This window comes from Coenobita brevimanus, chromosome 93 (genome assembly GCF_032717465.1).
Source record: "Coenobita brevimanus isolate Jiangsu-jjx chromosome 93, ASM3271746v2, whole genome shotgun sequence".
NCBI classification, from domain to species: Eukaryota; Metazoa; Arthropoda; class Malacostraca; order Decapoda; family Coenobitidae; genus Coenobita; species Coenobita brevimanus.
Genome location: NC_137046.1, coordinates 27,091,258 through 27,116,063, shown reverse-complemented (window position 1 = coordinate 27,116,063; position 24,806 = coordinate 27,091,258). Strand labels below are relative to the sequence as shown.

The window sequence follows — 24,806 nt, the reverse complement described above, 5'->3', positions numbered from 1 at the left end:
CACATCAGTGCATAGATACTGCATTCTGTCCTAACCTGACCGATTAGTTTTCGCCCCTAATACTCCCCATAAAAATTTTAATCACCAAGGATTGCCACTAAGCCTCTTGACAGTCCTCATTAGAAATAAAGCATAAACTTGACCTAAACAACATGTGAATAATGGCCGGCCAGCATCACACATATTTCATCACGAATCACTTTCAGTACAAATAAACAAAAAAACAAAAAAATTCAGTGTGAAACTTTTTGAAAGCCATTAGTCATCAACAATAAAGGAAAAAAAAAACTATAAAGAAGTCATCAGCATGGAGTGATTGCATATCTCACTTCTCAGATACACACGAATGCAGAAATCGTGAATAATAAACAAGTCAGCCAAACAGTATAATTTGTATGATACTATAATTCACAAGAACTGAAATCACATAATTATCTTGCCTAACTATTTATGTCAACATTTAGTGTCTTCACGTATCTTAAGATCCGAATTTACTTGACCAAAGATTGTCAGTTTATAACAAAAAGATTGAGCACAAAGCCTTTCTTTCTTCTTTTTTCACACTTGTTGCACTAAAGGCGAATACATGACTTTTACTGCTCCATCATTAACGTTTTTTCCAACAAAGAAAACTGTCCACATCGTAAACATCCCGACTCATTTTATCTGTCTGATCATTTGCATTTAAGCTGCAATGCTACACGCCACTTCGTCCAACAATTTTACATTTTCATATAGAATAAATGCTTTTCTTGTGTTCGCAGCACTTTCAGGGTGCTTAGGCATACCTAAAGTTAGTTTGGAACCACATGCTTAGTTCTGAGAGGAAACGAGGAGCAAGGAAATAAGCAAATAAACTTCTCATCACAGCGACTGTTCACACAACATTGAGGTAGGCAGCAGGCTGTGGCTGGTGGTATGGGGGTCACGTGGGATGGGTTGGGTTGAGGAACCCAATCAGTGACCGACAAAAGCATAACACATGAGTTGTATCTGGATATCCAATACCAAAACACCCATTTCCCACAGTTTCTCTCGTGCAATTGAGTGGTATTACCGTGCTATTATATAATTATAGGAGAAATTAAATGCCCGTGTTATTGTAAGATCATTGTTTCGTTTGGTCTTAAATTGCAACTCTACTGTACAGTAATCCAGGTAAGTCATTTGCCAGGTTGGAGTAGAATAGGTGGCACTACATAAATAAGTTCACTAAGTTATGAAGTCTATAACACTAGTTCTTAAATCTACCTTACATGATAATTTTTTTTACTTTGGGGTCTAGCAAGGCGGAATGAAGACTGGGTAAGCATAAACATACCCAGTTGGCGGGAAATTGCACACAGATGATCGAGATGCACGCGGCGCCCGACACATTTGAATTTGTAATTTTTACCCATTTGGGGGGAATTTTTAAAATTTTTTTCCATAAATACTTTTCGGGAGATTTATGCTGTTAGTTTGGGGTTGTCATTAGAATGAATGCTGTTAAATTGAGGTTTTACTGTATATAGGAATTAGTCTGGTAGCTCCTCAAGTCCGATAAAAGCGAATTCCGGTCTATTGAAGTCCGTTATATTGAGGTTTTACTGTACAAATCATCATCATCATCATCATCATCAGCCATAACTAGTCCACTGCTGAACAAAGGCCTCCCCCTACCTTTTCCACGAATTCCTTGACTGGGCCAATCTTTGCCACATTTTCCCTGCAAATTTCTCTATCTCATCTCTCCATCTCCTGTCTTGCCTTTTTCTACTACACTTACATTCTCTTGGTGTCCAGTCCGTCAGCCTCTTACTCCATTGGTTATCTCTTATTCTTGCTATATGGCCTGCCCACCCCCATTTCTGTTCTTTTATAACTTCTATAATATCTTTGACTTAAGTCTGCTCTCTCACCCAAGTTGATCTTTTCCTGTCTCTTTAAAGGTATTCCCAACATTGACCTTTCCATTGCTCTCTGAGAACGGATTAATTTATATTCCATTGATTTTGGCAGTTTCCAGGTCTCTCAACCATACGTCATAGCTGGAATTATACATTTGTTATATACTTTTCGTTTCATACAAACTGGCAAGCTACTTTTCATAATGTCTGTATGTTTACTGAAAGCTTTCCATCCAATTGTAATGCGTCTTTTTATTTTGCTATCGTGATCTTTCGTTAATTTTAGTATTTGTCCCAAGTAGTTATACTCCTTAACTTCTTCAAGAATTTCGTCGCTTATTCTGATAACGCTCTTTGGTGTTTGTGAATTAAACATTACTTTAGTTTTACTTCGGTTCATCTTCAGTCCTTCAGACTTTCTCTGTTCAGGTCATTTAACATTTCTTGCAATGCCTCCGCTGTTTCTGAGATTAGGACAATGTCATCGTCAAATCTTAAATGATTTAGCTTTTCCCCATCAATGTTCACTCCTTTGTTTTCCCAGTCTAGCTTTCTGAAAATACATTCTAGGCATGCTGTAAAAAATTTTGGTGAAATTGTATCTCGCTGACGCACGCCCTTCTCAATCTTAATTTTTTCTGAGTCCTTATGTAATTTAACTGTAGCAGTTCCCTATTTATATATGTTTTCGAGCAGGTTTACAATGTTCTCATTCATTCCTTGTTCTCGCAATGAATTTATAATTGCTATATGCTCCACTGAGTCGAAAGCCTTTTCATAATCAACAAAACCTAGGCAAAGTGGTTTATTATATTCTATAGTTTTCTCAGTTAGCTGGTTCATTGTATGTAGATGATCAATGGTCGAATACCCACTTCGGAATCCTGCCTGTTCACGAGGTTGGTTTTCCTCCAAAATTGTTTTTATTCTTTTCGTAAGGACTTTAGTGAAGAGTTTGTAAATGACTGATAATAAGCTAATGGGTTGATAGTTACTAAGATCTTTTGAGTCACCTTTTTTGTAGAGTAAAATAACTATTGCAAAACACCATGTTTGGGGAATTTTCTTCTGTTTTATGCAGTGGGTAAGTAAGTCAGCAAGCCTATTTTGTACTTCTACTCCAGCATCCAACAGTAAATCTGTTACTATTCCATCTTCTCCCAGAGCCTTCCCTCTTTTCATATTTTTAAGACAAATATTTACTTCGTCTGGTGTTACCTCAGGTATTTCACTTGTGTCAACTGAAAAGTTAGCTATTGGTACTACTGTCTTTGATGCATGCAGTTCTTTGTAAAATTTTTCAACTCTCTTCACCATCTTATCTCTGCATCTAATGATTTCACCATTTTTATCTTTCAGTGATGTCTGCATTTAATGATTTTACCATTTTTTTCTTTCAATGATGTCATTTGTTGCTTTCCTAGTGTCATTTTACTTCGGACCTGTTTCAGACTTTTTCCATTTTTGATGGTTTCTTTGATCTGATCCATGTTTCTGTTTCTTTTTTCTTCTCTTTGTCTTTTGTTGATAAGCTTATTTAATTCTGGTCGTTCTATTTCTTCTTTTTTTGTCTTTACTTTCCTTTCCTTTCGTTTTTTCATAAGCTCGAGTGTCTTGTCTGAATACTTCTTGGCTTTGGTTGTATTAGGTTTTCCTACTACCTCTGCTGATTCTCTTAGCACTTTTGTTAGTCTATCATTCAGCTCATCGATGTCACATTCAGCGTTACTTAGAGCCTGAAATCTGTTTCTTATTTCCAACTGAAAGACTGCTTTGTTTTCATTTACTGTTATTAGGCATATCTTTTTATCTTTAATCATCTTCTTACTATATATATATATATATACTGTATTTATTATATATATATATATATATATATATATATATATATATATATATATATATATATATATATATATGTATATATACTGTATTTATTATATATATATATATATATATATATATATATATATATATATATATATATATATATACTGTATTTATTATATATATATATATATATATATATATATATATATATATATAAAAATACAGTATATATATATATATATATATATATATATATATATATATGTACAGTATATATATTATTATATATATATATTTATTATATATATATATATATATATATATATATATATATATTTATTTATTTATTATTTATATATATATATATATATATATATATATATATATATATATATATATATGTATATATTTTATATATATATATATATATATATATATATATATATATATATATATATATATATATATTATATATATATAATACAAATGTGGGCGATTGTGTGTCTGTGTATACGCCAACACAAGATCATGCAAGCAGAGTGAGAGAAGAGTTCTGGACAAATGTGGAAGTGTGCATGGAAAAGTTTGGAAGGAATGAGAGAGTGTTTTGATCGGTGAAATGAATGGTAAAGTAGGGAATGTGAAGGTGGATGAAATAGTTGGTGAGTGGGGTGTGCCTGCTGAGATAGATGAGAATGGCAGTGCATCAGTGGACATTTGTGCTGGGAGGGGGTTGGTGATAGCCAATACCCTCTTCAGGCACAAGATGATCCACAGGTATACATGGCGAGTGATGAGAAGGGTGGGTGATGAACTGAATGAAAGGAAGGCAGTGATTGATTATGTGTGTGTGGATGAAAGGATGCGAAAATATGTAATGGATGCAAGAGCTTATAGAGGTTGGGGGAGTGGACTTTCTGACCACTACTTGGTGGCGACCAGAATCAAGGTCCAATTAGGATGGAGAAATAGAAGAAGGGGGGGACAGGAAGAAGGAGTATTTGTAAGGAGAGTGGAAAGGTTACTAGAGGATGAGAAAAAGGCAGAGTATAAGAGAGAAGTGGAGGAACGATTGGGCAAATATGAATTGGAGCGGATGGGAGACATGGAAGGTGTGTGCAGGATATTTACAAAAGAAATATGTGCAGCATGTGATGTGGTGTGTGGAATGAAGAGAAGATGGAGGGGGGTGCAAGGAACAGCGTGGTGGAATGAAGAGGTGAGACAGGCTGTGGCACAAAAAAAGAAAGCATACAATGAATGGATGAGAAATAGCGGTGTGGAAGAAGTTGAGAGGCGGAAGAGAGAGTTATATGTAGAAAGAAAGAGAGAGGTGAAATGAATAGTAAGAGAGAGTAAGAAGAGAGTGGGTAAGGAATTTGGAAGGAACTTGAGTGTAGAGTGGAGGGACTGTAAGAAAATATTCTGAAAAGAGATGAACAGAGTAAGACAGGGTGGAAATGAAGTTAACAGGGGAGTGAAAGATAAAAATGGTAGAATATTACAGTAATGGAGAAGGGAGAAAAAGTGAGCAGATGGAGAGAACGCTTTAAGGAATTGTTGAACATAGAGGATGGAAGTAATGCGAGTATAAGTGGCTGGGGAATGGCTGGGTGGAGGTGGGAAGTGAGAAGACAGGAAGAAATCAGTAGGAAAGAAGTAGTGGAAACAATGAAGAAAGTTAAATTGGGGAAAGCCCTAGGAATTGATGGAGTGTGTGGTGAAATGCTGAAGTATGGGTGAGAGATAGTAGTAGAATGGATGTTGAAAATGTGCAGATTGGCCTGGGAGGAAGGTAGAGTCCTGGAGGATTGGAAGTCGGGTATAATTATTCCCTTGTACAAAGGAAAAAGGGAAAAAGAAGTGTGTGATAATCATAGGGCCATCTGTCTTCTTAGTATAATAGGAAAAGTGTATGGTAGGTTACTTATTGACAGAGTTAGAGAAAGAACAGAGGAATTGGAGAAGAACAGGGAGGCTTTAGGAAGTGAAGAGGTTGTGTAGATCAGATATTCATTCTTAGATCTTTAGTGGAAAAGTTTCTAGAGAAGGGAAAGAAGTTGTATGCGGCTTTCATGGATTTGGAGGAAGCATATGACAGGGTGTATGGAAAAGGATTGTGGAAAGTATTAAGAATATATGGAGTAGATGGGAAGTTGTTGAATGCTGTGAAGAGTATGTGTGATGGTGCGAAGGCTGCAGTGCGTGTGGATGGTGAACTGAGTGAATTTTTCTCTTTGAAAGTTGGGTTGAAACAGGGATGTGTCATGTGTCCGTGGTTGTTCAGTCTGTACATGGATGGGGTAATAAAAGAGATACAAGGTAGGGCAGTGGATGTTGGAGTAACCGTGGTGAGAGAGGGTAGTGTTTGGAAACTCCCTGTACTGTTGTTTGCAGATGATACTGTGTTGTTGAGTGAAGACAAAGCAAGGCTTGGTGGATGAGTTTGGGAGAGTGTGTAAGAAACGGAATCTAAATATGAATGTAGGGAAGAGTAAAGTGATGGTCTTTGAGAGAGGTGAAGTCCGTGAATGTACAGCGAGGTTGGATGGTGAGGAATTGGAAAATGTGATTACGTTTAAGTACTTGGGTAGTGTGATGAGTAAGGATGGAGGTTTGGAGGGTGAAGTGCTTGGAAGGGTACAGCAGGGAAGAAAGGTTGCTGGTTCTTTGAAAGCAGTGATAAGAAACAAGGAAGTGAGCATGGAAGTGAAAAAGTTACTACATGACAGTATTGTGATACCAACTCTAACATATGGAAGTGAAGCTTGGACGTTGCTGGAAGGACACGAGTCAAGAGTGAGAACAGTGGAAATGAGTTATTTAAGAGGAGCCTGTGGAGTCACATGGAGAGACAGGCGGACAAATGAGAATATAAAAGAGCGTTGTAGTGTGGATGTGGATGTGATAGGAAGTGTTAGGAGGAATACACTGAGGTGGTTTGGCCATGTGGAAAGGATGGAGGGTGAAAGACTGACGAAGAGAGTGTATGTGAGTGAGGTGGAGAGGGGAAGAGGGAGGGGGAGGCCGAGGATGAGATGGAGGGATGAGGTGGAGAGGTATATGAGAGAGGGGGGTGTGAGTTGGGAGCGGGGCAGTGAACTGGCGGGGGACAGGGCGACGTGGAGGCGATTTGTTTGTGGCCATCCGGAACGGGATTGAGGCGTCTGGCAATAGATAGCTAGATAGATAGATATATATATATATATTTGTTATGTATATGTATATACATATATACAATATATATATATATATATATATATATATATATATATATATATATATATATACATACATATATATATATATATATATATATATATATATATATATATATATATATATATATATATATACATATATATATATATATATAAACATATATATAGATAGATAGATAGATAGATACTTATATATATATATATATATATATGGATATAGATATAGATATATATAGATAGACAGATAGATAGATACATATATATATATATATATATATATATAGTTTTGTGTGTGTGTGTGTGTGTGTGTGTGTGTGTGTGTGTGTGTGTGTGTGTGTGTGTGTGTATGTGCAAGGAAAAAGGAACCAAATGCTGGAAGCTCATAAGATTTTGAAGATTGTTCCCTCCAAGGAAAGAGATAAGTGCCAAATTCAAGATTTGTTCATTTTAAGAACACATTGCGTTTATAAGAGTGGAGGTCATAGGCAGTAGGATATACGGACAGAGTAGGACCATTCCAGAGTTGACCTGTTGCGTACACGCAGGACTGGGGGTAGTGGGTAACTATTGCATTAGAGAGTTGGACAGAAAATGGATGAGAGTTTGCTGCCAGACAGGTGATAGGTGCCTCTTGTGGGTAATATCACACTGTCTGGCATTCATGCCTCTTGTGGGTAATATCACACTGTCTGGCATTGACACCGAGCAACATATAACCTCGAGGGTGTTGGATGTATGACTGCCCCTGTGTGCCACAGGTCAGCTGGGTCAAGATAAATCATGAGACTACATTATAAGCAAGAAATTAAAGTTCAATTTATTGAAGTTTTTCTGTAATAATATTGACTTTTATCAAGGTTATGATTATAGAAGAATCCAGTTGTAACCTCAAGTGCTGTATAATACTTACTTTAACTTTATAGCAGAATGATAATGGATATCTGGAACTTCTATTTTTGTGTTCATATTGTTCATCAACCCCATTCTGCTCACTAATGTAAATTGATGCAATAATCTTCCAGGTATGGGCGGTACTTACCAAGCGACAGGGCATGGCAATGTTGATGTGGCAGCATGGAGAGGAGGCCATTGCAAAGGCATTAGTAGCAGCTAAGCTCTACAAGGCACTGGCTCATGAAGCAGCTGATGATGACCTTGAAACGGAAATTTATGAGGAACTTAAGGGTTATGCCAAGGAGTTTGAGACTTTAGGTGAGAAGAATGCCTATGGTACTCAGTATTTTGCATAGTTTTACCCTTGATTATACTTATGTAGACCACTGTCAGGGCTGGAAAACCACCATAGATCATGAGGAGCTTAAGAAATGTTGTGAAAATATATAGGAGCTAAATGAGATCAAAGCCAGGATTGCAAGGACAGATTACAACAAGGGAAACTTGCTCTTTATGCCAGCATGATTGGTTGTGGTGGGGAAAGGGTGGCAGAGATATAGGAATAGCAGAAGATCATTACAGGTGGGACGTATGCCTGTTTGACTTCTCTTAACCATTTCGTGGCTGCCGGCATCGAACAACATTTTACAGGAGCATGGCTGGCGGTGTTGATGTAGAGCTACCTGTTAGAAACTGCGAAGAATTTTGGGAAGTGAACAAACATCTGGGATGTTCTAAGAATTAGCCATCCTACCCTCCCATGCACCCCATCTGTCAGTTCAGCACGTGACACTATGATGAGTGGGCATTCAATTTTCACTCCTGGCCAGACCACCACCCCCTTGCACCACCACCCTCAGTGCATGTGTAAGGGCTTGACAAGCCCTGAAATCAGGTCTGAACTCATCCAGTGGGTGGGGAAACTGACACAGACATGATTATTTCTGATGAGGAGCGTGGTACAGTAATCCCTGTACTATCTGGATGCAAACTTTCCGGACTCTCCACTCACCGGACATGGTGGGCCTGGACCTTCGGAACCCAAAAATGGCCAAAAAAAGAAAAAAAAAATCCCCCCAAAATCCAAATTTTTTCCCACCTCCAATTTGAATATAGCGTGCGGCACCGAACAGCTGTTGTTTAGGCACAACACCTTCACCCCTTCCTTCCTTCCTTCCCTCTCCCTAGTGAGGGTTGCCAGTTGGTATTTTTCATTACCAAATGTGGGCCGATTAGGTATTGAAAAGTTCGTTTGGTAGTGAATCAGCATGATCCATTACCAAACAGATTTTTCATATGTATGAAGATAAAGAGAATGGAGATGGAGTGTTTGCTTTCTTTGATTTATGTGCTAGGATATATAGCACAAAAATAAACATTCTGTTGATTATAATGAGAGTGATTATTTCCATTTGTACATATAATTAGTGAAGAATAAATGATTCCTTTAAGAATTTGGTAATGAAAAGTTAAATTTGGTAATGAACATTGAGGAGTTTGGTAATGTGGCCGAGCTCAGATCTGGCAACCCTGTCCCCAGTTATTGCCTAACCACCATCGAGGGTGGATGTTCATCGCAATGGATGCCGCAAGTGCTCGTTTTTGCGAATAAACAGTGAATAAACTGCAATACCTTGCCACTAGACCACATGGGAAGTTACAGTGTTGTGCAGTGTTAAGAAATTAGAATTTAGAGTGCAAAGGATTAACTGTGGAGTGCAAAGTGGTGGTTGAAACTGGCGTGGCGCAATTAAGAACAGAATGTGCAGTGTTAAATAATTATAACTCTCAGTGCAAAGAATTAAGTGTAGCACAACACTGGATTACAGTACATGCTTCAAGAGCATTTTCACCACTACCAAATCCTTAGAGGAGGCAGCCACAGATGTGCTGTACGTACCCTGTACACTGTTAAGTATTTTCCATACTCACTTCTAATTTCTCATTCTGTGGTTCCTTTTCATTTATTTCATGCTTTATGTCCGTTACTGATGTGAATAGGGTCTTAAATAGGTTAAATAGGTGCTATGCATGTCCGGTAGGGAGTTATTTAGGTGGCTTTCAAAGTTAGGCTGGGTTAGGGTCCATAAGTACCAGTCCAGCAGGCAGGGGCCCACTTTCCAGGCAGGAGCACTTTCTGGACATGCCATTGTCTCTATTACACTGGATAGTGGAGGGATTACTGTAGTAGTGTGGATGAAATAAGTGATGATGAGAGCGACGAGTGGTTTACAACACCTCCAGGTGAGGACAGTGATGATGATTCTGACGACAGTAGCGATGATGCTTCACCTCTTTCTCATCGTAGGATTGTTGCACCACCTACTAAAAAAAAAAAGAAGGTAGCAAAGCAGTTATTTCCTGCCAGGAAGGATGTGGAGGAGACGAGCACAGTGCAGCAACATGTTCCGCCATTGCAGGTGCACCGAGCCCATTCCTCCTTCCACACTCCTCCCTCAACACCGCTTCCCTCCACTTCACATGCCCTCTCACCATCCCACAATCCTGCACCATCTGATCAGCACCAGGGACATCCTCCTCATCAGTGGCAACCATGTCACTTCCTCTGCCTTCACGGCAGGTGTGGAAATCTTTTGCTAAACGTGCCATCCTCAAAAGGCACTCCAGGCAGCAGTTGGTGGTGTAGGTGTCCCCTTCATGAGCATCCTACACCCACTGACTTCAGACCGAGGCCCTTTATGTTTGACATCAGTGACTCTCGTGTACGTGACACAACAAGACTGACGGCTAACAGTTTGGTGCTTAGATTCTTTCTGTTGTTTTTTGATGAACAGTTGATGAGGACAGTTGTGATGGAGACAAACCAGTTTTTTTTTCAACAGAATACCACTGACGAAGGAAAGAAGCGACCTACAGGACACAGCTTTGGGCTGATATGACAGTACCTTCCTTGTACATATTCTTGGCACTGGCGATGTTGATGACCTTGGCAAAGAAACGTGTGCTTGTTGATTACTAGACGACTGATGATTTGACATGGGTTGGTGCATTCACCCAACACATGTCTCGGAACATGTACCAGAACATCCTACGGCTCCTTCATTTCTCTGACAACACTACCACGGACCCTACAAACAGTTTGTGCAAGGTTAGGCCTGTTTTGGAGAACCTCAGATGCAAAATAAAGCACTGTTTTGGGGCTTTTCAAAAGCTTGATCGAGGCATCGCTTATGTTGTTCTGTGGCTGTATTTCTTTCAGTCAGTACATCCCATCAAAATGTCATCATTTGGGCATAAAGATACTGTGTGATTGTTATACAGGTCTTGTCTTGGATATGATAATACCGTATACACCAGGGCAACGACCAATATCTCCTATAACGATCATCCTGGAATTTCTGGCGCAGTAGTGAAACAAATGATGGAAGATTATGTGGGTAGAGGACACATGCTCTTCGCAGATTATTGTTACACCTCTCCAAAATTGGCAGTGCACCTGCTTGCCAGGAATATTAGCTAGTGTAGCACAATCCAGCCAAACAGACGTGGCATGCCACGGATCAGATAGAGGCACTGTTGAGATGCAACGAGGCAGAGATCTTGCCCTGCATTGGTGAGACAAGCGTGATGTGCATGTGCTGTCAACTCTGTACACAGAAGCTCTTGTTGCCATGAGGAAGGTAAATCATGTGACAGGTGAATGCATTCAAAAGCCAGATGCAGTGACAGAGTACAATCATAGCATGCCCTTGGTTTTTTATGTTTTCTTTTTTATGTGTCCGACTCTGGGCATAGGCTTCACAGCCTGCTCTCAAGGCCCAGTAGTCCTCCTACATACCATACACCTCTCTACATGGTTGATAGGAGCAACATGCAGATTTGTAGTGTGGAGTGTATTCATCATATCAAGTGGTACAAAAAACCACATGACTACTACTGCCAGAAAACCAGACAGACAATCTCAGTGAGGAAGTTCGTTCATGCTTGTGTGTTCAAAATCTTCCAGGAGTATGGTCCACAGCCATCAGTGCCACGGGGACATACAAGTTCAGTTCAGAACCAAACTGACAGAGTTGCAGCAAAGGAATGTGTTACATTGCACTTCCTGGAGAAGATGCCACCCTCCAGTGAAGGACAAGGGCCTACAAGAGTGAGCAGGAGTGCACAAGTCCAATGCCACCTAAATTCAAGCACCGACAAACAACAGTGACAGAGAAAACTCACTACCTGGCAGTGCCACGAATGCCAAGTGCCTTTCTGCCCTCCCTGCTTCCATTCCTTGGTAAAGTATTGAGTATGGAAGAAAAAAATGTACCAATTAGTAACAAAATATTTTCTAAGTAACTGTGTACATAACTAGGTTTATGGTTTTAATAATGTGAGTATAACTAAGGAAGTGCGATAGTGTACGATTGAAGTAGTATTAGTGTAAGTAAGAAAAAGTAAGTCAAGAAAAGATAGTAAGCGTGTTTCCCAGTGAACACTTATCAAAGTTTACTTTTGACCTGGGAAGGGAGAGCAGAGATAAATGTCTCTGTCAGCCAGCTCAGACTCCACAACTTACAAACAAACTAGCCTGAGAGGTAAGTAATTTCTTATTTCCTCCAGTCATTTTCTTTGGGTCATTATTTCTTTCCTTGTACTGTTTTCTTCTTATGTTACTCTTTTATTTGCTGGAGAAATAGTCATATTCAGTGTGTATTGTTGTAACAACAACAACTTACCACCCCAGCAAACCCTACTGCTCCTGCCACTGCTGACTGTGCTGATCTATGGCATTATTGTTTTCTGTGTGAAGTTTGCCCACACACATAGCTGCATTCAGTATCTCAAAACAGACAGAAAATATCATCTTTCTCTTCCTGTGTTACACACACACACAAAACCACCCAGAGTACGATTAGAAATAAGTGCAGGAATAAAAAAATAATAATAATAATAATTGGAAAAAATTCATGCTTTAGGTATTTTTACCTATAGGTTCACATATTTTGTACAGATCTGAATTATTATACTTATTTCTTGCCTTGCACAAGCATTTCAGCAATGCTTGCCATGTTCAAGTGATGTTTGGATGGGTTTAAAAGCCTCCCTTCCCTTCCCACTAATCCCCTCATGCGAGGTGCGAATCACGGGTTGTATCGCATTTTAGCCACCACAGTTTAGCCTGTATACTCAGAGGAGGACTTTTATCAGGTCAGAGTCTAAAATTGCAATCTCTAGCTTCCCTTTTTCACACAAACTCCTACAAAAATAACTCAGTACTTTCATCATCATCATCATCATCATCATCATCTGGACCCCCTTTTCCACCCTAGGGCAGGGTGAGGAGCAGCAATGTCCAGACAGCCCAATTTGCCCAGTCCAATGGGCCAGGCTTCTATTCACTCATCATTCAAGCCCCCATAATCCTGGCTGTATCGGATACTTCAAAAACATTCACCACGTTCTGTAGCTTCACATAAACATATCCAATTGAGTCAGTCTGGACGCTGCCACGTTTAAAGGGGTGTCAAATCCCTGATCATGCACTTCTCACAATATTCATCCGGCCAGCTCGATCTCTTGTCAGTTCCCTAGCCTCACCTCTTCCTCACACACTTATCCACCATAACCCTCCACCTCCTTGGCCTGCCTCACCTCCTCCCTCCTTCAGATTTGTTCAGGTATACCTTTTTCACCACTTTATTGTTATCCATTCTCTCCACATGCCCATACCATTTCAGCACATTCTCTTTAATTCTGGTGTCCACCAACTTCCTCACTCCACATCTTTCACGAATCGCATTATTTCGTATCCTGTCCACCCTCTGTACTCCACATACACTCCTCAGCAGTCCCATCTCCACTTCTCTCACTCCTGACTTTTCATTTTCATGCCACACCATAGTCTCACATCCGTATGTTAAAGTTGGCACTAACACTCCTTCATGTAACACTCAAGGCTCTGTTTCTTGTCAAGGCCTACATCACACCAACTACCTTTCCTCCTTGTGTCACTCTACTTTCAACTTCTTTTGCACGTTTTCCTCTCTTTTCTTTCACTGTACCCAGGTACTTGCACTCTCTCACCAAATCCAGTCTCTCTCCATTCACTGTAACATCGCACTGGGAGTCACCTTCTCTCTCAGTAACCATCACTTTACTCTGTTCTACATTTACTCTCAAGGCACAACACTCACAGACATCAGCAGAACTCTGCACTAGCCTACCGAGTTCTTGTCCGGTATTTGCAAGCAGTACTGCATCATCAGCGTACAACAAATTTGAGATATTCCATCCAACACCATTCATTACCAATGCCATCCCTGTCTCCAATACTTGTGTTTTTACTTCTCTCGGACAAGGACTGACCAAACGATGACGACCCAGGACTGGACAAAGGACTTGGTAGTGGGTACTTGGAATGTAAGAGGAGCGAATGATTAGGTGAAAGAGAGAGAGATTGTCCAGGTGCTTGAGGGTGCAAAAGTGGATGTATGTGGAATAACTGAAACAAAATGGAGAGGAGAAAGTGTGAGAGAATGGGAGTATGGATGGGGTATATGTGCAAGAGTAGGTGAGAATGAGAGGGCAAAGGAAGGAGTATGTATAGTTGTGAGTAAAAGATGGAAGAAGAGCATAAGACGGTATGGATCAGTTGTGTCAAAGATTGTGTGGGTAAAGTTGAAAGTTGGAATACAAATGTGGGCGATTGTGTGTGTGTATGCGCCAACGCAAGATCATGCTAGAAGAGTGAGAGAAGAGTTCTGGACAAATGTAGAAGTGTGCATGGAAAAGTTTGGAGGGAATGAGAGAGTGTTTTTGATTGTTGATATGAATGGTAAAGTTGGGAATGTGAAGGTGGATGGAATAGTTGGTGAGTGGGGTGTGCCTGCTGAGATAGATGAGAATGGGAGTGCGTTAGTGGACATTTGTGCTGGGAGGGGGTTGGTGATAGCCAATACCCTCTTCAGGCACAAAATGATCCACAGGTATACATGGCGAGTGATGAGAAGGGTGGGTGGTGAACTGAATGAAAGGAAGGCAATGATAGATTATGTGTGTGTGGATGAAAGGATGCGAAGATGTGTAATGGATGCAAGAGTTTATAGAGGTTGGGGGAGTGGACTTTCTGACCACTACTTGGTGGTGGTCAGAATCAAGGTCCAATTAGAATGGAGAAATAGAAGAAGGGAAAGACGAGAGGAAGGAGTAGTTGCAAGGACAGTGGAAAGGTTACAAGAGGATGAGAAAAAGGCGGAGTATAAGAGAGAAGTGGAGGAACGATTGGGCAAATATGAATTGGAGCAGATGGGAGACGTGGAAGGTGTGTGTAGGATATTTACAGAAGAAATATGTGCAGCATGTGATGTGGTGTGTGGAAGGAAGAGAAGACGGAGGGGGGTGCAAGGAACAGTGTGGTGGACTGAAGAGGTGAAACAGGCTGTGGCACAAAAGAAGAAAGCATACAATGAATGGATGAGAAATAAGGGCATGGAAGAAGTTGAGAGGCAGAAGAGAGAGTTATATGTAGAAAGAAAGAGAGAGGTGAAAAGATTAGTAAGAGAGAGTAAGAAGAGAGTGGATGAGGTATTTGGAAGGAATTTGAGTGTAAAGTGGAGGGACCGTAAGAAAATGTTCTGGAAAGAGGTGAAAAGAGTAAGACAGGGTGGAAGTGAAGTTAGCAGGGGAGTGAAAGATAAAAATGGTAGATTACTAGTGGAGAAGGGAGAAAAAGTGAGTAGATGGAGAGAACACTTTAAGGAATTGTTGAACGTAGAGGATGGAAGTAATGCGAGTATAAGTGGCTGGGGAATGGCTGGGAGAAGGAGGGAAGTGAGAAGACAGGAAGAAATCAGTAGGATAGAAGTTGTGTAAGCAATGAAGAAAGTTAAATCAGGGAAAGCCCCAGGAATTGATGGAGTGTGTGGTGAAATGCTGAAGCATGGGGGAGAGATAGTAGTAGAATGGATGTGGAAGATGTGCAGATTGGCCTGGGAGGAAGGTAGAGTCCCGGAGGATTGGAAGTCAGGTATAATTATTCCCTTGTACAAAGGGAAAGGGGAAAAGAAGTGTGTGGAAATCATAGGGGCATTTGTCTTCTTAGTATAATAGGAAAAGTGTATGATAGGATACTTATTGACAGAGTTAGAGAAAGAACAGAGAAATTAGTTGGAGAAGAACAGGGAGGCTTTAGGAAGGGAAGAGGTTGTGTAGATCAGATATTCATTCTTAGATCTTTAGTGGAAAAGTTTCTAGAGAAGGGAAAGTTGTATGCGGCTTTCATGGATTTGGAGAAAGCATATGACAGGGTGGATAGACAAGGATTGTGGAAAGTGTTAAGAATATATGGAGTAGATGGGAAGTTGTTGAATGCTGTGAAGGGTATGTACGATGGTGCGAAGGCTGCAGTGCGTGTGGATGGTGAACTAAGTGAATTTTTCTCTTTGAAAGTTGGGTTGAAACAGGGATATGTCATGTCTCCATGGTTGTTCAATCTGTACATGGATGGGGTAATAAAAGAGGTACAAGGTAGGGTAGTGGATGTTGGAGTGGCCCTGGTGAGAGAGGATAGTGTTTGGAAACTCCCCGTACTGTTGTTTGCAGATGATACTGTGTTGTTGAGTGAAGACGAAGGGGAGCTGCAAGGCTTGGTGGATGAGTTTGGGAGAGTGTGTAAGAAACTGAATCTAAAGATGAATGTAGGGAAGAGTAAAGTGATGGTCTTTGAGAGAGGTGAAGTCAGTGAATGTACAGCGAGGTTGGATGGTGAGGAATTAGAAAATATGAGTACGTTTAAGTACTTGGGTAGTGTGATGAGTAAGGATGGAGGTTTGGAGGGTGAAGTGCTTGAAAGGGTACAGCAGGGAAGAAAGGTTGCTGGTTCTTTGAAAGCAGTGATAAGAAACAGGGAAGTGAGCATGGAAGTGAAAAAGTTACTACATGACAGTATTGTGATACCAACTCTAACGTATGGAAGTGAAGCTTGGACGTTGTTGGAAGGACACAAGTCAAGAGTGAGAGCAGTGGAAATGAGTTATTTAAGAGGAGCCTGTGGAGTCACATGGAGAGACAGGCTGACGAATGAGGATATAAAGGAGCGTTGTGGTGTTGATGTGGATGTGATAGGAAGCGTTATGAGGAACACACTGAGGTGGTTTGGCCATGTGGAGAGGATGGAGGGTGAAAGACTGACGAAGAGAGTGTATGTGAGTGAGGTGGAGGGGGGAAGAGGGAGGGGGGGGCCGAGGATGAGATGGAGGGATGGGGTGGAGAGGTATATGAGAGAGGGGGGTGTGAGTTGGGAGCAGGGCAGTGAAATGGCAGGGGACAGGGCGACTTGGAAGTGATTTATTTGTGGCCACCCCAAACGGGATTGAGGCGTCTGGCAACAGATAGATAGATAGATAGATAGATCATTCCATCTACAGTATATATACACTGAACAACCATGGGGGCATCACACCACCTTGTTGCATGGCCACACCAATCGTGAATCATTCACTTAGATTCCCATTAACCCTTACACATGCTTCATCATAAAAACTCTTGACGGCACCTAGCAGCTTACCATCTATCCTGTACATATGCAAAACTTTCCACAATCCTTCTCAGCCCACTTTGTTGTATGCTTTTTCCAAATCCATGAATACCATAAACACCTTATGGTTTTTCTGATGAGCCTTCTCCAATATCTGTCTCACTGCAAATATTTGATCCACACATCCTCTGCCATTCCTAAAGCCACCCTGTTCATCACTCACTAGGACTTCTGAGATCTCTCTTACTTTTTCTATAATAATTCTTCCATATTTATAATAAACATCAGAGAATGCAAAATAAATTCATACTACTTTAATTTTTTTTTTTTATGAAACTTCCCATATTTGGTACTGATATACTTCAAAATACACATATCTAGTCATTTCAAACCATTTCAGCACCATTGAAATTTTTAGAGGTGAAAATGTTAATATTTCTTAGTGCGATTTTTTTCATGCACCACTGGTTAGGTTTCACCGGCATTTCCATGGTTATTTTGCAAAACTTTTTGCACTTCATTGCGAAGCACAGGATGAGTCTAGGAAGCTAAAAATTGCATTACCAGGTGCACCTAACATTTCTCCTCAATTTGCCAAGAAAAAAAATTGATATTCGAAACTTGAAAAATCAGTGCCGAGGGTCAGCCAATGGGTCCCGAAGAATTCCACCAGCTCCGCCACGGGGGGGTTAAATATACCATTGGTTTTTGCATTGTATTAAGCATTGATGTAAGGCTTGTTATACCAGAGTTTTTTTTAAATAAAAGGTATCAGGTCCGAAATATTGCTGTAAGCTTTCTGTTTTGAACTTTTTATTTTCTTTCACACACATCTGACCGCCTTTTGTTCTGACATTCTCACATTTCAGCCATAATACTTTCATAGATCTACCACAATTTCATTTTTTGTACATGTGTTTTGGTGAATGTGTTCAAGAGTGCAAAGTATACTGTGTTGGTGTTGTGTGAAAAAAAAAAAAAAAAAAAAAAGGGTGTGAAGTGGAGAAGTGGCAAGGCATGAAATGTGTAAGGTGAGGTGTGAATTTATTTGGATGATGTTAGGAGTAGTTATGTTGTTGATGAATGATGAATCACAGGGGAAATGAAAGGTTATGTACCATATTTGCCAACTTTTGTTTTAGTTTGAGATGGTGAAAATGGTAGTGATTACCCTTTCAGTGATAGGAGTGAGAAGCTGAGTGACAGAATTGTCACTGGTCTTTTGAATTACATATTGGGTTGTTATGGAGTGTTGTGGGAGAATTATAATGGACAACTGAAGACTGTGCATCAGGAAAGGAGGTAATACATTAATTGTTCATATTTTAACCCTTGGCGTCTGGCATATATTTCCACCAACCCCTCCCCTAGCTGTACATTTCAGACAAAATCTCCTTTTTTAAAACCTTAATATCTCAATTAATACAGTCACTACTCGTTTTACGTTGATTCGGTTTACGATAATTTGCTACAACAATAATAGAAAAGTTCCACCCCAAAATCCGATTTACGATAAATTTCCCGCTATAACGGTTTTGCCATCGGAAAGTGCCAGGCACACGCAAGGTGACCGTTGCTTGTCTCAGGCAAGATGGCGGCCCCTGCGTGCAGCTTATTGTTATGGTTCAGGTCCCATCACCCCTTCAAAGCCCTGTCTTTTCAACTTGTTCATGTGTGCCCCCCTGTTATCGTCACCTCTCAGCCAAACATCGTACTACAGTAGACATCGTGTAGCACCAGGCCAACTTTACTCAAGTGTGTTTACTGTGCGGTATTGTGTTGTTGCAACGATTTACTGTACATGAGTAATTCTGCCTGTACTGGTGTGATAGTGTTTCTTTTGGTGAATTACTGTACAGTACCCCCTGGGGGTAGGGGGGTTTCAAGAATACTCCCCCAGTATCCCTGCTTGTCGTACGAGGCGACTAAAAGGGTTGGTGGTGGGTTAGTGCCCCACCCCGTAAAAAGAACTAACTAAAAAAGCAAATAAAGCGCCTCGGACCCGGACGGACCATACGTTGACGACTAAGGAACGGACAAAGGACATTCTGAGGGTAGGAACATGGAATGTGAGAGGAGTGAATGATGAAGTGAAAGAGAGAGATTGTCCAGGTGCTTGAGGATGCAAAAGTGGATATATGTGGATTGACTGAAACTAAATGGCAAGGTGAAAGGCTGAGAGAATGGGAATACGGTGTAGGTATATGTGCGGGAGTCAGTGAGAATGAGAGGGCAAGAGAGGGAGTATGTCTGATGATAAGCAAGAAGTGGAAGGAGAATATAAGAGAGTATGGAACAGTGGGTGCAAGGATTGTATGGGTGAGGATGAAAGTAGGTATACAAGCATGGGCGATTGTATGTGTGTATGCTCCAACAGAGGATCGAGTGGCAAGAGTGAAAGATGAGTTTTGGGCGAGAGTAGAAGCATGTATGGACAAGTTTGAGAGGAGTGAGAGAGTGCTGTTGATGGGAGACATGAATGGCAAAGTTGGGAATGTACGAGTGGATGGAGTGGTTGGTCAGTGGGGTGTGCCAGCTGAAGTAGATGGGAATGGTAGTGCTTTGGTGGACATCTGTGCTGGTAAGGGGTTGGCAATAGCCAACACCTACTTTCGTCATAAGATGATCCACCGGTATACATGGAGAGTAATGAGGAGGATGGATGGTGAACTTGTTGAACGAAAGGCAATGATAGACTACGTGTGTGTGGATGAGCGAATGAGAAGACAAGTGTTGGATGCAAGGGTGTGGAGAGGGTGGGGGAATGGAGTCTCGGACCATCACTTAGTGATGGCCAAGGTAGAGCTGCAAAGAAAGTGGTTGAGGAGACGAAGGGGAAGACAGGAGGAAGCAGCTCCTGTGAGAAGAGTGGAGAAATTGCAAGTTAGTGAGAAAATGACAGAGTATAAGAGCATAGTGGAAGAAAGACTGGGAAGGTATGAGCTAGAGCAGATGGAAGGGGTGGAAGATGTATGTAAGATATTCACGGAAGAGATAAGCGCAGCGTGTGAGGCGGTTTGTGGAGTGAGGAGGAGATGCAAGGGTGTGCAAGGGACAGCATGGTGGAATGATGAGGTGAAACGAGCTGTGGAACAAAAGAAGAAGGCATATGGTGAATGGTTGGCGAGTAGAGGTAGGGGAGAAGATGAGAGAGAGAAGAGAGAGGTATATGTGAGCAGGAGAAGGGAAGTTAAGAGACTGGTGAAGGAGAGTAAGAAGAAAGTGGATGAAGAGTTTGGGAGGAATCTGAGTATGAAATGGAGGGAGAGTAAGAAATTGTTTTGGAAGGAGGTAAAGAAAGTAAGGCAGTGTAAAAGGGGAAATAGTACGGGAGTGAAAGATAGGAATAATAGATTGTTGGTGGAGAAGAGAGAAATTGAGGAGATGGAAGGAGCACTTTGAGGATTTGTTGAATGTAGAGAGTGAGAGCAGTGTGAGTATAAGTGGTTGGGGAATGGCTGGGAGAAGAAGAGATGAGAGGAGGGAGGAAGAGATCAGTAGGTCGGAAGTAGTGGAAGCGATGAAGAAGATTAAGCTGGGAAAGGCCCCAGGAATTGATGGAGTGTGTGGTGAAATGCTTAGGTATGGGGGTGAGATTGTTGTGGAGTGGATATGGAAGTTGTGTAGATTGGCTTGGGAAGAGGGAAGGGTTCCAGAGGACTGGAAATCAGGTATAATTGTTCCTATGTACAAAGGAAAAGGGGAGAGAGAAGAATGTGGTAACCATAGGGGTATTTGCCTTAGTGTGACTGGTAAAATATATGGTAGAATACTCATTGATAAGGTTAGGCATATGACAGAGGAGCTAGTTGGAGAAGAACAAGGGGGATTTAGGAAGGGAAAAGGGTGTGTAGATCAGATATTTGTTCTAAGATGTTTAGTGGAGAAGTATTTAGAGAAGGGAAGGAAAGTGTATGCTGCCTTCATGGACTTGGAGAAAGCTTATGACAGAATAGATAGGCAAGGTATGTGGAAGGTATTAAGAATATATGGAGTGGAGGGGAAATTGTTGAGTGCTGTGAAGAGTATGTACGAGGGAGCTAGGGCTACGGTGCGAGTGGATGGTGAGCTGAGTGAGTTCTTTGATCTCAGTGTGGGACTGAAACAGGGGTGTGTGATGTCTCCATGGCTGTTTAATATATATATGGATGGGGTTGTAAAGGAGGTGCAAGGTAGGGCAGTGGATGTGGGGGTGGCCCTAATGAATGAGGGTGAGATTTGGAAGCTTCCGGTGTTGCTGTTTGCTGATGATACAGTATTGTTGAGTGAAGATGAATGGGAGTTGCAAGGTTTGGTGAATGAATTTGGGACAGTGTGTAGGAGGAGGAAGCTGAAAGTTAATGTAAACAAAGTAAAGTTATGGTGTTTGAGAGGAATGAAGTCACAGAGTGTGCAGTGAGGTTGGATGGTGAGGATATGGAGAATGTGAGTGCATTCAAGTACTTGGGTAGTGTGATGAGTAAGGATGGAACTTTGGGGGATGAAGTACGTGAAAGGGTACAGCAGGGAAGAAAGGTTGTTGGTACACTGAAAGCAGTGATGAGAAATAGGGAGGTGAGTATGGAAGTTAAGAAGTCACTGCATGATGGTATTGTGATCCCTACCCTGACGTATGGAAGCGAGGCGTGGACCTTGCAAGAGGGGAACAAGTCAAGAGTGAGAGCAGTGGAAATGAGTTACTTGAGAGGAGCATGTGGAGTGACGTGGAGGGACAGGTTGACGAATGAAGAAGTGAAGGAACGTTGTGGGGTAGATGTGGATGTGGTTGAAAAGATTAGGAGAAATACACTGAGGTGGTTTGGACATGTGGAGAGAATGGAGAATGAAAGACTGACTAAGAGGGTGTATGTAGGTGAGGTGGAGGGAGGGAGAGGGAGGGGTAGACCGAGGATGAGGTGGAGGGATGGAGTTGAGAGGTATATGAGGGAGGGGGGGGTGAGTTGGGGGGAGGGGAGTCAAATGGTGGGTGACAGAGTGACTTGGAGGCGTTTTGTCTGCGGCCACCCTTTGCGGGATTAGGGCGTCGGGCTATAGATAGATAGATAGATAGACTGTGGATTTGTGTGCCCAGTGGTAAAGTCAGTGCCAGTGTGGACCCCAGTGCTAATGTTGGTGCAGGTATGGGCCAGATTCCCCTCCCCCTAACCTGTTCCTGTCTGACTCAGAGGCTGACCACTAGTGCTTCTAAGCACAGGCTGTCCCCCAGCCCTAGGGGGGACGACTTGGGCCAACACAGGAAGGAATGAAGGAGGGTTGTCATTTATGGTTCAGGCTTGGTTAGGTGACTTTGAGAAGTTGAGTTGACAGAACCCCCCTTTTATAATTTGTTTCAATCTCCCAATTTACGATAAAATCAGTATACGATAAGGTATGACGACGTAGCCCAATAGTAAAACGAGTAGTGACTGTACTTAACCCCAAATAAAAACCTAAGTGTCCTAATACTCACCAATCTTTCTACTTCAAGCTGATTGCCTCACATTGTCTGTGAAGCGCATGTAGTCAGAGAGAGAGGGTGGGGAATTGGGGCAACTTTTTGTGTTTTTTGCCCATGTCCATATGTATGGCTGAGGTGCGGAGGCACAGTTAAGACTTATACTAGCTCTCCACAATAGTAACACTTCCAGAAGACTGCAATCAACCACAAACACCATTTTCACGTAGGTTTTTCAGAAGTATGACATAAGTGTGGCTGTGAGTGCAGTTAATATAGCAGTGACCTTGAGGCAAGCTGGTTCAGCTTACCAGCAGCTACATACACATTCTCTCCTCACCACTGTGCCACCATGCCTCCACCAGCACCTTACACCACACACACACACACACACACACACACACACACACACACACACACACACACACACACACACACACACACACACACACACACACACACACACACACACACACACTCACGTAGAGGGATTCAACCGAGGTGGACGCGCGACATCGGCGCTCTGTACCGAACCAACACGGCCAGTGGCATTACCTAAATTAGTATCTTTGTATGAGTCGAGCTCTGTACTAGGTTAGACTAAATGATTTTTCATTATTAAAAGGAAAAAAATAAGTTTAAACAAGACTTGTTCAAACAGGAAAGAGAAACAAGACGAAAGAATATGCTGAGTCATCTGAGGTTTGTTTAGACTACAACAACACGGGGATTGTAAGTACATACTTTGCACTTTTAGTATTGCAAAATGGATACATACTTTAGTAAAGCAAATTTGGAAAAGAAAAGGGATAAAGGTAAAAAGCAAAATGATGATTTCTACCAAGAACTGGTTGAAGTGGAGACTCACAGTAGACTGGTTGAATGTGTAAACAAACTAGAAATGGCTTTCAAAAATGAAATTGATGAAATAAAGAAGCAGATGCACTTGCAAAAGAAGAAATAGAAAAACTAGGAAGGAGGCCAATAAGAAAGACACAACCATCAGTGAACTAACAGTGGAATTGAGTACACTTAGGAAGAAAATGAGTGAAATGGCAAGTACAGTAGTCAATCACGAGAGTGTTATGGAAGAGTTCAAAAATGACACAGAGACAATTAGGCAAGTAAGCAGTCTTATAAACCAGAGCAGTGATATTGCGGAGAAGATAACACAGGTGAATGAAGCTGTGCAAAGCTACAAAAATGATGTGGAAACCACGTATGCTGAAATGGTGAAAGTAAAGAAAGACTTAGAAACAAGGGTGGAGGAAAAAAGCATTAAAAGGAAGTGAAAAGAATAATCCAAAACAATCCAAAGTTAGTCAGAGATTCAGTAGATATAAACAAATCTATAGTAATCACTGGTTTAGATGAGGAAGAAGTAAAAAACAAGATCAAAAGAGACAAAAAGGAGATGGCAAATGTAATGAGCTTACTGAAAGAAGTATCAGAGGAAATCTGTAGTAAAGACATAGAGGAACACAAAAGGTTAGGGAAATATGAGAAAAGCAAGACAAGACCTCTAAAGGTGACTTTCCAGAGTGTAAACACTGTGGAAGAGATACTAAAAAATGCAAAGAATCTTATGGAAAAAGAGGAGTTCAAAAATGTATGGATAAAAAGATGCCTAACACAAGAGGAACTGGAATTACTGAAAGAGAAAAGGGAGGAAGCAAAAACAAAAAATGAGGGAAGAGGAGAAGAAGAAATTTTTTTACAAAGTAATAGGATTGCAGGTACGAAAGTGGTACACAAACAGGATGGAATAAAAAGGAGGAAGGTAGTAGAACCATGTCATGACAAGTATATAAACAAGATGATAAAGTTGATGTACTCAAATGTGGATGGAATGGTATCTAAATTACTAGAGATGAATGATTATGTCAGAGAAAGTGAACCACAAATAATATGCCTAACTGAAACAAAATTAACACCAAGGATATCCAATGACATACTAAACTTAGAGGAATACAGTATATGGAGAAGAGACAGAAATTTAAATAAAGGAGGAGGAATTATAATATTAACTAAGAAAAATCTAAAAGTCAAGGAAA

General features: G+C 41.0%; 1 protein-coding gene across 1 annotated transcript in view; it reads left to right on the top strand.

Moving 5' to 3' along the window:
• Trpm (transient receptor potential cation channel, subfamily M) overlaps nt 1-24,806 on the top strand; it is a 933,145-nt gene that overhangs the window by 408,229 nt on the left and 500,110 nt on the right. Inside the window, exon 14 of the mRNA XM_080282376.1 lies at nt 7,963-8,152. Within this exon, the coding sequence (XP_080138502.1) occupies nt 7,963-8,152 (190 nt within the window). The remainder of the gene's footprint in view (nt 1-7,962; nt 8,153-24,806) is intronic.